This window comes from Pseudochaenichthys georgianus, chromosome 8 (assembly GCF_902827115.2).
Source record: "Pseudochaenichthys georgianus chromosome 8, fPseGeo1.2, whole genome shotgun sequence".
Classification (NCBI taxonomy): domain Eukaryota; kingdom Metazoa; phylum Chordata; class Actinopteri; order Perciformes; family Channichthyidae; genus Pseudochaenichthys; species Pseudochaenichthys georgianus.
Window position 1 is genome coordinate 22,184,078 of NC_047510.2, and position 17,221 is coordinate 22,201,298.

Here is a 17,221-nt window from a genome sequence, read left to right on the forward strand (position 1 = left end):
TGCCGTTATGTGATGACTTTCAAAGAGAAAAGCAAGAACACTCGGAATTAAGTATTATTTTATTCTTTTAAAATGTTTTCCGGATTTCATATCATATAAACACCAAATCCCAGCATGCATTGCGGCTAAAACATCCAATAAGCGAGCTTAAAACCATAGCTGAGGATCTTGGGTAATCGCTCGAAATGCCTACGTCTGTTATTTTTATTTTGAAATTCAGTTCCTGACGGTCGCCAAAAAAGCCAGAGATTATGGAATTAAACCAATAAATAAAAGCAAGGATAATTGAGTGTTATTGGTGAGTAAATAACATTGTGTTATTTTGAAAAGAATAACAAATTAGAAGGAAAAAAAGATTTTAAAAATACATATTTCAGTATCCTGAGGCTCTGAGCCCCATTTATTTTCCTCACAGACGGCAACAAAAGTCCGAAATTATACGATTTCAAATAAAAGCAATAACTGTGGCTTGATATTGAGTAAGAACATGTTTTTATGAACCACACAGCTTCCGGTCTTCCTCGACCCGACCGGAGAAAAAGACGTGCTGCAGGCAGTAGAAATACATTGCTTTTAAAATCGTGCTGTGCAACACAAAAAAGGGGCAAATCGTGTTGGTGAACACGAATCAATAGATTAAAAATCATGTTGGTGAACACGAAATGCCGTGAGACTGGGTTGCCCATGGAGGTCCACCGGAAGGGGAGGGACTTCGCCACTCTATCGGCGGAGCTCCTTGTTTCTGACGTCAGAGATATTTCAAATCTGTATCAGTCTGTATCAGATCCGTAGCAGCCCCGTTTTTTTAGAAATGTGGGTATGGAGGAAAAGAGAGACGGTTGTGTTTTCTGACACTTGGTGAGTTCCCTGACACACCGGGGACACATATTCATGTATAAAATATGTACAAAAGTGCATTTTGCATGATAGGTCCCCTTTAAACTATATTACAGAAAATGTTTCTTCTGTAGATTTCGAAGGCAGAGGAAATGTAAAGCAAATTACATTCCCATCAGCCTCAGCTGCACTTTGCGTTTAGTGATTATAAACCATTATGGTAAACATGGTAAACGATACATCTGATAGCATCGTCATTTTGAACAGGTTAGCATGCTGACTTTAGCATTTTACCCCAAAAGTACAGCTTCACAAAGCCACTGGCATGGCTGTGAACTCTTAGTCAAGATACAAATAACTTATTAATATATATATTATTAACAGTTATTGATTTTGTGTGTTCAGACCAGGTCCAGGAGGAGCTGAGCAGAGAATAGGAAGCCGTCAGGCAGGGGTCGATGACCGGAAGAACCTGCCGTACACTGATGCTGTCATCCATGAGATACAGAGACTGGCCAACATTGTCCCCATGGCCATTCCTCATAAAACCAGCCGAGATGTCACCTTCCAAGGATACTTCATCAAAGAGGTCAGGTGTTAAGGTGTTTCAATACTTAGCCACAACAAAATATGCCGGAGATTCTCATTCTCTCCATACTTGTTATGATACACCTTGCTCTCCGCTTTTTCCTACAGGGGACTACTGTGCTTCCTCTTCTTACTTCTGTCCTGTATGATGAGAGTGAATGGGAAACACCACACACTTTCAACCCTTCCCACTTCCTGGATAAGGAGGGTAAATTTTTCAGGAGGGACGCCTTCATGCCATTTTCTGCAGGTACCAACTTTGTATTTCAATTAATGATGTCAAAATTATCGCGTTAACGGCGGTAATTAATTTTTTGAATTAATTGCGTTAAAATATTTAACGCATGTGCAGAATGGCCCGCCCCATACATCCCACCAGTGGCAGCGCCAGGGTATGGCTGGGTCTACACCCATACCAAGAAATGGTTTAGCCCCACCATGAAAAATGATGTTGGAAAAATAAAGTCTGCCAACTCGCGCGGAGTAAATTGCACAGACGGCAGTTAGTAAGATTGATTTTAGTAGCCACTTGTCTGGAAATACCGAAGACCAGAAACGGTTTTGAAAACTTTTGTCACGTAGTGATCGTCTTCTCAATAGAACATCTTTGATAATGTCTTATGGCCAATCAGAATCAAGATAACGGCGTGGTGTTGTTGCAGGAAGTTCCGACGGAGAATACTTTTGCTGTACATAAAACTGGTACACAGGTTATGTGCGTAATCTGAAATGCGTACTGTTACTTGTGTCACAAAGCGCATTTGCGTACCGACGTACTTGTGAAGCTTTTCCAGAAGGCGGTTAGATCACCGGACGACAGAGTCGGTCTCCGTGTGCACAGACAGGGCTGCTGTTAACGTCGGCTAAGCACTGTCAACAGCAGAACAAATGTCTCTTTGGCACGATTTTGTTCTCATCTTTTTCTCTAATCCCACCACTTTGTTGGGGTTGGTGGCTCTCCTGCTCATTCTCTATCTTGTATCCAGTAGTTTAATCACCAAGGAAATAGGGAAGGAGCCCCCAGGACCGAGGCCTCTTCCCCTGCTTGGTAACCTGTTGCATCTTGATCTCAAGAGACCCTACAAAACCCTCTGTGAGGTGAGCTATCCTAAAGCAAATCCATTTTGATACAGTTGTTGTTGTTGTTGTTGTTGTTGTTGTTGTTGTTAGAGCTATATATCTCTTTATATTATGTAATACTTAAACATTTATTTTCTTGCTGTTTATAGTGTTTATTGTAAATGTAGCCTATTATTGTCGTAATTTAAAATAGTAGTACTAGAGCACTAGTAGGCAAACGTTTTTTTACCAGGGTTTTCCAGCCACAAGAAAGGAAAGGCTTAAGGAACAAACCATAGGAAACCTGTTGAATGATATTGGATCATAATAAAATGCACAAACGGATACTCTTGTCTAGACCTGGATCATTGCCCTGCGTAAGTTCCGCTAACTAGTGCCTCAGCGGCAGTGTTATTTTAAGTTAATTGTCAGTTTTATTTCTATATGATTTTGGCCGCTACAGTTGTAATGATTCACTTGCAGGTCATGCAAAACATTGTTTACTGACGCCATCTCAATTTTGTTACATCTTTTAACAGCTTTCAAATAAATATGGGTCTGTGTTTACGGTATACTTTGGAACCAATAAAGTGGTGGTGCTGGCTGGATACAAGTCAGTAAAGGATGCTCTGGTCAGCAATGCAGAAGAGTTTGGTGAAAGAGAAATCTCCCCTATTTTCTATGACATGAATGAAGGTCACGGTAGGATTTACCTTTACATAATCTTTAATATACAGTATCTTTCAAATAATAGAAAAAACATTGTAGTGATAATACCTACCATTTATTTGTTGTGAGTCAAATCACACTTGAATATTGTGTTGAATAGTACAGACATGACTACTACAGATTATATTTAACATGCATGTCATGTTTAAAAGGAATCCTGTTTGCAAATGGAGAATCATGGAAAGAGATGAGACGTTTTGCCCTCAGCACCCTGAGAGACTTTGGCATGGGCAAAAGAATAGCGGAGCAAAAAATCCTAGAGGAATGCCACTATCTGAGCCAAATGTTTGAAGATCATAAAGGTATGGAGTAAAAAGCATTTTTTTATTCATCACCCATGTTTTACAGTTTTGTTGTACCAAAGGCAAATCATGGTGAGGTTCATTTTAATATTAAAAGGCTGCCCTCTTTGTTTTGTTCTGAAATCCTAATAATATCAGTATTCTCAATGCCATTTTACAGGGAAACCATTTGATACAGCGCGCCCGTTGAATCATGCAACATCCAATATCATCTCCTCTATCGTGTATGGAAGCAGATTCGAATACAATGACCCCAGATTCAAGGAAATGGTCAGAAGAGCCAACCAGTCCATATGCATTGTTGCATCTGTACAAATCCAGGTAGGCCTCATACTGCTTCGGTTGAAAAATACATGATTTAGGGACAACATGAAAGCTTTGGTTGAATATTTTTGCAAATGGTCAACACCATGAGCTTTTAGCAGAAAGTCAAATAGAAGGTTTATTACTGTCTTCATGTCTTTTATACAGATTTGGGCTGGTTGGTGTAAGAAATGTGTGTGTTCTATTTCGTATATGGCTTCGCCCTCTAAGGCTATCGATATTGGGTAATCCCCCTGTGCACCCGCGCAGCACTGAAACACTTGTAGTCCACACCCACCCGCAAGGTGGGCCCCACCCTCGGGCTCCCTTCCGGTATAAATAGGAAGGAGGCCCGACAATCTGCTCCCCTCTTTTCTTCAGCACACCGTTACTGAAGCACAAGAGACACTTCAATTGCAGAGTAAACATGAGCAGTGGCGGCGCCAGAGATTTTCTCTAGGGGGTGCTGTGGGGTAGCTTGACGTTTCATAGAGGGTGCTCAAACATTAAGGGTTTCCCATTAATGCACCAGCGCTACCGTTGAATTTTCTACTGCAACACTCCCCACACGCACACACAGTGTACCTGCGACTGTTACAATGAAGGCTCGGTAATCAGCTCACGTCATATAGGTGTAAGCAGGGGTCAAGTACTATTTTTACAAGTGGGGAGTGGACCTCACCTCCTCTAGGAGGGTCCTCACCTCCTCTAGTGGGGAAGATTTTTTTTAAATATTGAAGTTAAAAGCATCAATCTGGTGCACTTTGAGAGCAAAATGAAGAGATCTATGGATATACTGTATCTCTCAACATACATATGAAACAGAACTGTAAACAGATTTTCTATTTCTTTATAGATATTTTACAAATCACTCCCCTTTTAAAACAAACCGTTTGAGACCCACTGAGATAACTAGACTATTTGAATTAATAAAAAGCAGTTTAAATGCCCATTTTTTGTACATTTATATACAACAATAAATATTTGCGAGTGCATTGAGAGATATTGTTGTGGAGAGTCATTTATATATAAATCGCAAAATACATTTGTGAATCCTTCTGTGAGCATTTATTAATATTGAGACTGATCTGAGTCCATACAGATGTTAAGTTCACCTAGGAATGGTATCATTGACTTAAATGTTCAAATAAATGTTGCTCTTCTGTCTATATTGGTCATATGATGCCCCTTGACTGAAATGCTTCCTGTTCAATATCCCCACTGATTTCCTTAAAATTCTGGGATCACAATTTACTCTAAACTGTCATTTGCCTTTCATCACTCACCTCAGCAATGGACCTCTCTCCACTGTCGCTGTATTCTGCCTCTGACTCACTCTCAAGCGCCTCGATGTCAAGAGAGGTGGTGAAGTGATCATTATTTATTGAGCAGTATACTCTTTCAGTCTTTCACATTGAATCATAACAAGTCATACTGAATGTAAATACAACTGACTCTAAAGTGAGTCGCAGTCTGTGACATTGGACATTTTGAAGACTCAAAGTCCCAAGCAGTAGGTAGAATATTAGCTAGTCTGTGTAATGTGCACAGTAAATAAATAGTTAACTTAATACTGGGATGGAAATGGCCTATAAGCACTCAGTAAAACATAAACACTTATCTGAATGATAAGAAGTATAATTAAAACATAATGCACATTACCATTTTGAGAGAGAGTACCAAAGTTAAAGAACTCAGAAAATAATCTCTCATCGAACTGAGGCTCCAGTAAAACACACTGACTGCGTCTACATGGACATCAGTAAGCCGTCGGTTATGAACATATTGGGGATATGGTGTTTACATGAGCACAGAGAGATCGGGTTATTCATGTTCCCTGTTTACATGATAAATACTAGCAACCTGGCATTTCGATGCCTTTTATCATCTAAACTATTCAGTATTTGTATCTCTCTATCATGACAAAGACGAAACTCCTCTCCAGAAGTGAGACGCCACCGCCACCATCACTGTTAACTGATTAACTGCTACCAGCTGATGACTTACTTTCCTCTTCTTTGAAAAAAATGTTCTTATGTCCATGTTGTCTGGAGGAGAAAACATATCAAACCAAGAGATCATCAGCTTTGATTTTCGCTGTATTAACAATGTCCTGAACACTTGGTGTGTGTGCCTTACCTCCGCTACCGGCATCGCTACATACAACAGATCTGAGCTGTCAACAACACTCCTTGAACATGCGCGCTATGTGAGAATCTGCCTTGGTACAAAGTAGCAGTGAAAACATGGTACGGAGTTTCATTGATTCTCTCAATAAGCAAGTGGAATGGATTTGATAGTGAAGCACTGACACAGCGCTCTACAAAGTGCGGCGAGTGGATAGACCGATTCACGGACTTTCATCCGACATGGTAAAAGTGGGGGGGTCTAAACTAATCATTTGAAAAAGTGGGGGGGACTACTTGTCCCACCCTCATATAATGGCTGAGACTCAGTCTGACAGGAGAGAGTTCTCCCTCCACATTATTGTTGAAAAAGCTCCTTATATCCGTTAGCTTGGCTAGCTAGCAACCAGATGCTAACCACATCGATCTCCGGTAGATACCCACCGGTGCGCGAGCTCTCTCTCTCGCTCGCTTGCGCACGCACACAAAATGGCTCGTGCCACACACACACAGAGCAGAGCTTGAATGAAACACAGAGACCTAAGCTACTTGTACTCACGAGGCCTATTATGTGCAGAATCCCTCTCACTTTCAGTTGGTTTTGTTGAGTGTCCACACGTGGACGTTTAAGGACAAAAAACGATCCATTTGTCACTTTGCTGTTAGCAAATAATTTGGGGCTCCAGCTAACAGGAAGTCACTCAAGTGTCACAAAGTAATTTAGCCTATGGGTAGGTAAAAAATCGAATGGGTGCTGGCCATTGGCCTAATCATATCACCTGTGTTGGCTTTATGTTTTTGGTCAAACATGTGTTTGTTTCACATTTGCATTGATGTAATCAATAATTTTTCTGATTTAATTTAATAAAAATAATAATAATAATTTTCGGGGAAAAAAACAAAACACATATTTCTTGGGGGTGCTTAGGGGGTGATTTGGCAATCTTGGGGGGTGCTTCAGCACCCCCTAGCTCCCCCCTGGCGCCGCCCCTGAACATGAGTAACAATTGTGTGAGAGATTGTCCCTCATGTGGCTCTGGGTTCATAATGAGTTATGACCAGCACAGATAAAAGCAGTATGCGAATCCTGCCTGGGGTCAGAGAACGCGTAAGCGGCTCTAAACCAGTAGGTAGCATGCACACACTGCGCCCGTCTCCCCTCGGGGACAGGAAGCGAAGAGCGGACGCTCTTGCTGCTGCGGCCGAGGAAGACGATTGGCCCGTCCAGGCTTACGAGCCCGCGGACGGGGGCCTCGTGTCCCTGGGGCCGAGTGCCGGTGAACCGTGGAGGGAGGCGGGGCAGGAGTTGTCGGACTCCTGCCCCGCCTCCCTCCACGGTTCACCGTTCGGTTCTCCCCTCCCTCCTCTCCCCCGGACGGGGGAGACCGAGTCGGAGCAGGGTGCCAGCTTGGCGGTCGAACATTCTTTCCCCCTCTCCGTCACCACAGCGCTACCGGCAATAGGTGGCATCCTAGGGGAACTGCCGGAGATCATACGCAAGGCGGCCGCCTGCAGAGATCTCCCCGTTCCCCGAGCTCAGGAGGTGTGCTCCTTTTTTCGCGGGTGCAGCCGGTCAGGAGTGACCCGATCTGGCCACGCTTCCTGGCCATCAGGAGGTTCCAGGAGGGGGCGGCGGCGAACCCGAGGACCCTGAAGGCTCCGGTGGCCACATTTGTTCCCCTCACCAAGGTGGAGGGGTTCACAGATGCTGGTTTCCCAACCACCCCTTCTCTGGAGCCGAGCCTGACGGCGTTTTTTGGGGTAAGACAGGCCAACATAATCGCCGGACGTCGCCCTACGTTGCGCTCCCCCAGAGACCAGTAGGCTATGTCGCCACCAGGCCGCCGGGTGCACTAGTGTGCCTTTCAGGCGGCGGCGAATAACATCGCGCTGCTCTCCAACTCGGTGGTGACACTGGTAGAGCGGTCCACCACTGAGGCAGAGGAAATCAGCAAGGCAGCCAGCACGGCGCTCACTCTGTGTGCGTCCGTCGCTGTCTCCTAGGCGAGGATTTCCGCGTGGGTGACACAGATCCAGCGCCACCTCTGGCTGGAGCAGGCGTCTATTACGGAGACGGCCAGAAAAGTGCTACTGGACGCTCCAATCAGCCCGGACGGGCTGTTCGGACCCCAGTTCCACGCCGGCTCAGGAGGCCGCAAGCGGAGAGACGCCCACAGCAACCGCCTCGGCATCAGACTCGCCCTTCAGTGGCTGCAGGGGCTCCAACCCACGTCTCCGCTCCCCCGCCACCCCAGAGACAGGGTCTCCCAGCGGCGAGTCAAAGGGGAGTGAGGCTCCCCCGCTCCTGGTCTGCTCCGCGAGAGCCTCCGAGGAAGCAGAGCCGGTAATTAAGCCGGCTGCCACTAATCTGTTGATTAAGTAGACAGCAGGGCTCCCTGCAGAAGCCTGCTGGTTTTAACCTATCGGTTAATAACCTGCAGAGCTCGCGGCATTCCTCTGTCCGAGATACGCCTCCTACACACGGTTTTAATAAACCCATGAGCGCCGTTATAACGCCTCATGTGGGCAGCACTGCACACACCTCCATCCATCCCCTGAGGTTGTACGCGCCTCATGATGAGAGTCAGAGTGAGACACAGCGTGTGGAGGCCCCGGCGCAGCCCTTTCGGTCCAAGCACACCTTGGGTTACCTCACGGGGAGCGGCGGCAGGGGCTCTGGCGTGGCTCGACGACTAAAAACACATCTCGAGCACGTGCGCCCGCTCTCAGAGTTTTTCTCAGAGTGGCAGCGCGTGTGTCTGATGGACAGATGGATGAGCAGGCTGATAAGGAGAAGAGCCATCAGGAGGTTCCAGGAGGGGGCGGCGGCGAACCCGAGGACCCTGAAGGCTCCGGTGGCCACATTTGTTCCCCTCACCAAGGTGGAGGGGTTCACAGATGCTGGTTTCCCAACCACCCCTTCTCTGGAGCCGAGCCTGACGGCGTTTTTTGGGGTAAGACAGGCCAACATAATCGCCGGACGTCGCCCTACGTTGCGCTCCCCCAGAGACCAGTAGGCTATGTACGCCCTGCAGTTCACCTCTCCCCCCCACAGTGGGATACAGGAAACACTCCTGTCCTCCCAGAAGCTATGTCTTGCGCTCCAATCCGAGCTGCTGGAACTCCTGTTGAAAGAGGATATTTCCAGGGTTCCTCAAAGAGAGGAAAATCAGGGGTTTTCACTCCCGTTATTTTTCTGATCCCGAAAAAGACTGGGGGAATGAGACATCCTCGATCTGTCAGTATTCCACATGCTGACGATCAAACAGGTGCTGGAATGTGTTCACCAGGATGACTGGTTCACTTCTACCTGAAGGATGCATACTTCCACGTACCCATCATCCCGAAACACAGGAAATTCCTGCGTTTTCTCATTTTAGGAAATATCAGACCAGACAATAGTCTGCCGTTCGGATATTTCCTGACTGCTCGCTTTTTTGTGTAGAGAAGGCTGGAGCCACTACACAGAGGAGGGATAATCATGAGAGTGTGGTTTTCTCTGGACGACCTGCTATTTGCTGGCTCGCTCCAGGGAGGAAGTCGCTTTACAGGCGGTACATCTCGTATCGCATCTGTCAAAGCCTGGGTTTCATAATAAATTGGAAGAAGAGCTGTCCTCTTCCCTCTCAGAAAATCGTTTATCTGGGAGTGGAATTAAACTCAGCCAGCATGAGAGCGCGGCTCTCGCGGCAGCGAGTGGAGGAACTGACAGCTCTCCTCCGGCATGTCACAACCCACACAGCCCTCTCCGTGACGCAGCTGCTCGGCGTTGGCGTCAGCTGGTACTGGCGCCTCAGTGGGATTTGGCTTTGGTGTTACGCGCACTAAGCAAAGCCCCATTTGAACCTTTAGACCAGGTTCCCCTTAAACTGTTGTCAGCCAAAGTATTACTTTTGGCTCTATCAGTGATTTGTCTGCTCTCTCTGTGGCTCCGTCATGCCTCCGGATCCAAGGAGATGGCAGTTCAGCTGTTTTACGCCCTAACCCGGCTTCATGCCTAAGGTCATCACAAGCTCTTTTAGAGTCGAGAGTGATCACCTTTGATGGCTTCTTTCCCCCTCCTCACAGGTCGGAGGAAGAAGCCGCGTCTCATCTCCTCTGTCCTGTGTGCACGCTGTCCTGCTAGTGGCGTGCACGGCTGCCTTGCGCCATTCTCAGCGCCTGTTTGTGCACTATAGAGAGCGCTCGATCGGACAGCCTCTGTCTGCACAACGGCTGTCACACTGGCTGTGTGAAGCTGTGTCACAGGCATATGTCTCCTCTGGGGTGGATCCCCCGGAGAACATCAATGCGCACTCCACCAGAGGAGTGAATGTCAGTGGAAGACATTTTCACTGCTGCATCTTGGTCATTTATTCAATTTGAGGGATGTCTCCCATTCCTCTCTGACACACCCTGTACGGAGTGTCTTGTCAGAGTGAGTGACGTCAAGGATCCAGCTGTGCGCCTCTCTCCTGCCTCTCGGCACACGGAGAGTGGCCCTTTTTCCCTCTTATGAGAGGGATGTTTCCTTTTTTTCCTCTGACACATTTTGTACGGAGTGTCTTGTCAGAGTGAGTGACGTCAGGGATCCAGCCGTGCGCTCTCCTGCCTGTCTGCACGCAGAGAGCTGCTGTTCCCCCTCTTTTTGTCACTGGGCAAAGTATGACCTTCGTCTCTACTTTTTCACAGCGGCAGGTATGTATTGTTCCCAGCCTTCGTCCCCTCATGGAAAATATTCATGTTATGCTATATTCCAGGGACGGCAATGCGCCATTACGCATGGCGCAATAGGCATGGGTTATTATCTGAGCAGGTGTGTCTGTGCTTCTAGTACCGGGCGGACCCAGTGGGGCGCAGACTACATCAAGCTTCGCCCTTAACCCAATAGCGATAGCTTTAGAGGGCAAAGCCATATACGAAATAGAACTGAAGTTACCGACTGTAACTCCAGCTTCTATGAGTATTGGCGTAGCCCTCTAAGTGCTGGGCCCACTGGCTCCACGAATAGCTGAAGAAAAGTTATTTTGTATGGGAGCAGATTGTCGGGCCTCCTTCCTATTTATACCGGAAGGGAGCCCGAGGCTGGGGCCCACCTTGCGGGTGGGCGTGGACTACAAGTGTTTCAGTGCTGCGCGGGTGTGCAGGGGGATTACCCAATAGCGATAGCCTTAGAGGGCTACGCTAATACTCATAGAAGCTGGAGTTACAGTAGGTAACTTCAGTTGTTGAATGTTTGGGTAAACATCCATTATCTCTTTACACGAGGTGCAGGTGGAGCATCATTCTAGTATCAGCCTAAATAGTTGCTTTAGGGTAACATTTAACTGACAAAACAATAAAAGAATGATTGAAACTAAAGGTATGGAGATGGGAAACATTTATTTTACTGTATCAAATAACTGATCAGGGGCCTCATGTATAACGCCGTGCGTAGGATTCACGTGGGAAGGTTGCTTACGTAGTAGAAATCCGAAAAATAGGTCCATACATTTTGCGCCACTTCCCGATTCACCAAACATTGCGCACCGGCGAGGAAAGTGCGTACAGCACTTCCTACGCCGGTTTCCCTTACTTTCACGTAACGCCCATATTTGCCTATAAATAGTCAAAGAAACGCCCATTCATTCATTCACTCCGACTGACTTTATGAAGAAGATCTCAGGAAATGACGACAGAACAGCTAAAAACGACATCTCACACCGTGTCAGATTTTGGTTATTTTGGGGAGGTCGAGATAAATCATATTGTTTGGTGGATGCAGTTTAAACAGGGGAGCAATATGGAGCTTCGGATCGTCACCAAAATAAATAAATAAATGGCCCGAAAAAGGTTAATGACAAAAACAATACACATCCTTCCTCAGGCAGTGTGTTTGTACCGGGGACAGGAGACACCCCCTTGATGAGAAACTGTAAGAAGTGAAGGGGGAATCCCCCCGGTGTGAAGTCATGACGACTGGATCTGAATTATGTTTTTGGATTCGGTGGTTTGTGTTCCAGCTGTCGATCAGGTGTGCGCAGCGGCTCCATCAATCAATCAATCAATGTTTATTTATATAGCCCAATATCACAAATGTTACATTTGTCTCAGTGGTCTTCACAGTGTGTACAGAATATCAGTATGACAATACGACACCCTCTGTCCTTAGACCCTCACATCGTACAAGGAAAAACTTCCGAAGAAGTGCTCCACTGCACCATGTGTGTCTCAACGCCACCGCAACAACTCTACCTACCACATAAATGAAATAAAACAAATGTGTTGTGTTAAATCAGCTGTACAATTATCCAAATACTGTATATGGTGTTCTTAGTTTCCATATCTCCTGTGTTTTACGAGCGACTTATCAAGTCTTGGCAAACGGCATAAAACACGATTAATGCTCGTATCTACAACCTATAGAAATGCAACACGGCGTCAGTTTAGACGTAATTCTGTCCTGCTTACCGCATTATTTATGAGAAAACATTTCATAACATTAACACAACATATTCGAGGTGGTTTTAAATAACATATCTGTATTTATTTATTTCTCAAAGTTATGTTTTTGTGTGCACTGAGGAGTCTCAAGCAGGCATTTGTTAAATAATTTTAAGATTGGCTTTAATCAATGTTTGAAAATGAATACTTCATATATGATAAATGAGAGGTAACATTTTATTTATGGTATTATTTCCACATATTTCTCTCCATTCTTCCTTCTGCCAACGGTGTCGCAGTTTCTCGTCTCTCCCGTTGTTGTGCTTAGTGCGTACGCATGGGTTAGAGTTTGCGTGGAGGACCGCACGTTTTCCCGTCAAGTTAGTATTTTATAAATCGCAAACATTGCGTAGAAACGGCGTGCGGCATTTTTTTTTGCGTATATCCCTTTATAAATGAGGCCCCTGGTGTGTCTTAAAGGTGGGGTAGGTAAGTTTGAGAAACCGGCTCGAGATACACTTTTTGTTATATTCCATGGAATGCTCTTAACATCCCGATAGCAATGAATATCTTAAGTGCTTTGACAAAAAATACATGCAAAAATGTCATCTGTGGAAGCCGTAGTACTGTAAAAAGCACGACCAATCATTTTAGCCGGCCCGGCTAAAATAACTGGATGGCCTACCTGCCTGTCAGCCTTCCACCTGTGCACAAACTTATCTTGTGCCCTCATTGGTCATGTGTGCGTTTGTGTGTATTGGAGGAGGGGATCTGTAAGGAAGTGGCACTTTTTTTCCGGCAGTGTATTTTCAAATTCTAGCTCACTCGAGCTGGTTTCTCCAAAATTACCTACCCCACCTTTAACATTGAATACACTGTACAGTATATATGTTGGGTGTGCATTTTCTTCATTCATCTTTGTTGTTTTCACAGCTCTACAACATGTTTCCCAGGCTGTTCAGTTGGATAAAGAACCGTCAGCTGCTTTTACAAAATGTTGAGATGACCATAAGAGATGTCAAGGCTTTAGTTAAGAATCTGAAAGAGACTCTGAACCCTAGGGTCTGCAGAGGGCTTGTCGACTGTTTTCTGATTCGGAAGAAGAAAGAAGAAGTAAGACAACCTCACTGCATATGCATCAAAAAAAGAGAACATTGTATTTTATAACAATATGTGGGTGCTCTTTCTCTCAGGACTCTGGCGTGAAGGACACTCACTACAACGAGAAGAATTTGATATTTACAGTAACCAACCTGTTTGCTGCTGGTACCGACACCACAGCAACTACACTGAGATGGGGTTTGCTGCTTATGGCTAAATATCCGCATGTACAAGGTAAAATAAAGATGAGGCTTGTAGGCGTGCATTTATATTTGCACCTGTGGATGCCCATCAAATAAATCAAGTTTAGATTAGGTATTATTATATAAATTCAAATATATATATTACGATAAACCATATATGCTGGAAACTACTTAAAGGGAAAGTAGCAGGCATTGAAATAAAGCGAAGTAACCTCCGGGAGATAACAAGAGTACAGTAGTTTTAGGCCTCCCTCTTAAGTCACTACCCTTTTTGAAACCTTTTTTTCTATTTTTTACAGATTGTGTTTTTATGCAGGCTTTATTTCAGGGAATACCAGTCTTACTTAAAGTGGACCTATCATGCTATATTTTAATAATATATTGTAGGGCCATACCTATATAAAACATGTCTGTGAAGTTTTTCTTTTTCAAAATACCAAACAGATCATGGATTTTAGCCATGCCTCATTTTGCTCTATTTGCTCTATTCCAGCCCTGTTTTTGCAAGGGCTGATTCTGTGGCAAATGAGCTGCAGCTGACCACGCCGCCCCTGCAAAGGAGGGGGGCGAGGCACGAGCATCATTTTACCATGCTGTTACCATGCTGTTACCATGCCACGGCAACCCCCCATTCCCCTGATAGGTGGAGAGTTGCCCATATAGAGTGGCGAAGTCACGCCCAACTACTTCCGGTCCATGGGACCTTATTTCGGAAAAATAATGTATTGAAGTCAATGGAGAGACAAAACTTATCTTTCGATCCCGTTGTGCCATGAATTACACATATGATGTTTGTCAATCTCAAAAAAGTCAGTTTGTCGTAAAACTGTTGAAATATAAGACTATGAAAAATACGCAACTAGAAAGACTACAAATCCCAGAGTTGCGTAAGTGATGTCACAATTGTTTTCCTCCACTAAGAGATAGCTAAGATCAGCGCCATATAGATATAATCTATCTATATGGCGCTGGCTAAGATAAGATAACTTTAACAAGATGCCTGTGTGCTTAGTACCAGGTTGTTATCATACCAGCAATGGGTCTTGCTCGTTCTTTCGCTTCCCGTCTGATGAAAGGACCAGGAGTGGCTGGATCAAGTTAGCTACCTAGCTAGTAGCTAGCACGTTAGTTAGCATTACAGCCTTGTCATTTTTATTCGCCTTAATATGAAGTAACATTAAATAACCCAAAATGTTAAACAGTGAGAGTAGTAGTCATATTTCGTGAACCCTTTGAAGAGTACTGTCACCGGTGTGATCATTCTATAACACACAATTTAAGCCCGGGGGAGAAATACTAACGCTAGCATCGGCGATCGCCGATCTTTTCTACTTCATGCTATCTGCACAAATGGTTGACATTAAACATTAAAAAGACCAGGCAGTTCAGAGAGAATCAAAGGAAGGCAGGCAGGCAGCTTTGCATGACATTCTTCTGGACGTGTTTCATTGTGGTGATAGTGAGGGTAGACAATCGTTTTGTTGACAAGACAAGTAGTGACGGCCATCTTGGTGACGTGTGTTGTTCTGCGAGACCAGAGATGTAGTTCATTGAGCGTTTCACACAAACAAATGTGTTACTTCACAGTTTTACGACAATTTTTTTTTTTTTGACTTGCAAAATGATCTTTTCAATTGACAAACATATGTGTAATTTGTGGTACAATTCAAACGGGGTCAAAAGATAATCTTTCTCTCTCCATTGACTTCAATACATAATTTTTTCGAAATAAGGTCCCATGGCAACCCAGTCTCACGGCATTTCGTGTTCACCAACACGATTTTTAATCTATTGATTCGTGTTCACCAACACGATTTGCCGTCTTTTTCTCCGGTCGGGTCGTGGGAGACCGGAAGCTGCGTGGTTCATAAAAACATGTTCTTACTCAATATCAAGCCACAATTATTGCTTTTATTTTAAATCGTATAATTTCGGGGCTCAGACAATAAATGGGGCTCAGAGCCTCAGAATACGGAAATCTGTATTTTTAAATATTTTGTTCCTTCTAATTCGTTATTCTTTTCAAAATAACACACTGTTATTTATTCACCAGTTTAATTCCATAATCTTTGGCTTTTTTGGCGTCCGTCAGGAACTGAATTTCAAAATAAAAATAACCGGAAACAGACGTAGGCCTATGAGGGACATTTCGAGCATCATTGCGATTGTCAACATTTCTGAGTTTAGGATGGCCGAAGACACTACACTACCCATAATCCCCAGCTATCGTTTAGGACTACAGTCCCCGTAAGGTTACGCAGAGCGTCAAACAGCTGTGTGAAATGGAACGAAACCACGCCAGACTATCCAAAACTGGAATCGAACGCCCTCCCAGAACTACACATTCTGGCTATTGTGTTTCGCAAAATGTTCTATGGGACGTCTCTACTGAACGTTTTCGTTTTTCCCACAATTAGAAGTTGCCAGTATTAATCACATTGGTGTTATCAAATGTAAAACATATAATTAATAAATGGGTGAAAATCGCTTGTGTCCATAATGCACAGCATTAATATATACCCACATGACAGCTCATTGTTACTTTGTAATTCTACTCCACGACAATTCAGAGGTTAACCTGGTATTTTTACTCCACTGCATTTATTTGAGTTACTTTGCAGATTCTGATTAATTATGTGAAATATAAACAACCCTTAAATCAGACTTTAGTTACACGTGACCTGAGTAAAATTCAGGTAAGGTGATTGTCAAGTGCCAACAATCAGGAGAGATATTTGATAGTTGTTGCTTGAGAAGACTAAACATGTATCTGCAATTGACATGAATGGAAACGAGTAATAAAGTATATTCATTACTCGTTATTCTCTACTAATAGTTAATTAAAGACTGTATATTATGGCTATTTTGCACATCCCTTTCAAGATTTTCAAAGGTTTATTGACATATCATATACACAACTACGGTGTAGTTATGCATTGAATGAAACACTTGGGTCACAGGTTCCTCAACAGTGCATTACAAGACATCTATCAATATGTGTGTACCTCCACCATTAAACATATTCATATTCTGCACATTTCTTATTCTATCTACATACATAAGAGTATAATTCATATGTATAATATCAGTTAAAATAAGTGCTTCAACATAGTTAACACTGCAGGAAAGCAATATATTAGACGTTAAGTACTTTGTCAGGCTTAATATTTATTGTAGATAGATACCCCCAAAGTTTTTTTCTTATTTAAAAGAAGACCTTAATCTGTTATTTAATGTTTAAATAAATGTTAATTCGTTTTTCTGTTTTGCACCTCCTCCTATTAATATCTTTGTACATCCTGCACTAAACTGTTTTATTGTAGAGATCACTTATAGTATCTTCTTGATTTTTTATATTCTATATTTCTATCACAGACCTTCTACTTTCCCCCTATGAAAGTATGTACTCTTCATATTTTTATTCAAATATTCAAATAATATTTGATGAAAAAAATATTAAGAGTACATTATTGTTTTTATGTGTTATATTATAACACATAAAAACAATAATTCAATAACGTGCTTTAACCACTAGGCGGTGCACACAAGGTACACACAGCCATAATAACTT

The 17,221-nt window shown here is 43.8% G+C and overlaps 1 protein-coding gene across 2 annotated transcripts in view; it reads left to right on the forward strand.

Moving 5' to 3' along the window:
- LOC117450595 (cytochrome P450 2K1-like) overlaps positions 1–17,221 on the forward strand; it is a 66,107-nt gene that overhangs the window by 15,541 nt on the left and 33,345 nt on the right. The window contains exons 6-11 of one of the 2 annotated variants that reach the window (XM_071204040.1): positions 2,343–2,523; positions 3,024–3,186; positions 3,366–3,515; positions 3,676–3,836; positions 13,280–13,459; positions 13,540–13,681. In XM_071204040.1, coding sequence (XP_071060141.1) covers positions 2,343–2,523; positions 3,024–3,186; positions 3,366–3,515; positions 3,676–3,836; positions 13,280–13,459; positions 13,540–13,681 — 977 coding nt within the window. Of the gene's footprint in view, positions 1–1,870; positions 2,524–3,023; positions 3,187–3,365; positions 3,516–3,675; positions 3,837–13,279; positions 13,460–13,539; positions 13,682–17,221 lie in introns of those variants that run through there. The other variant, XR_011643630.1, reaches the window with a different exon arrangement.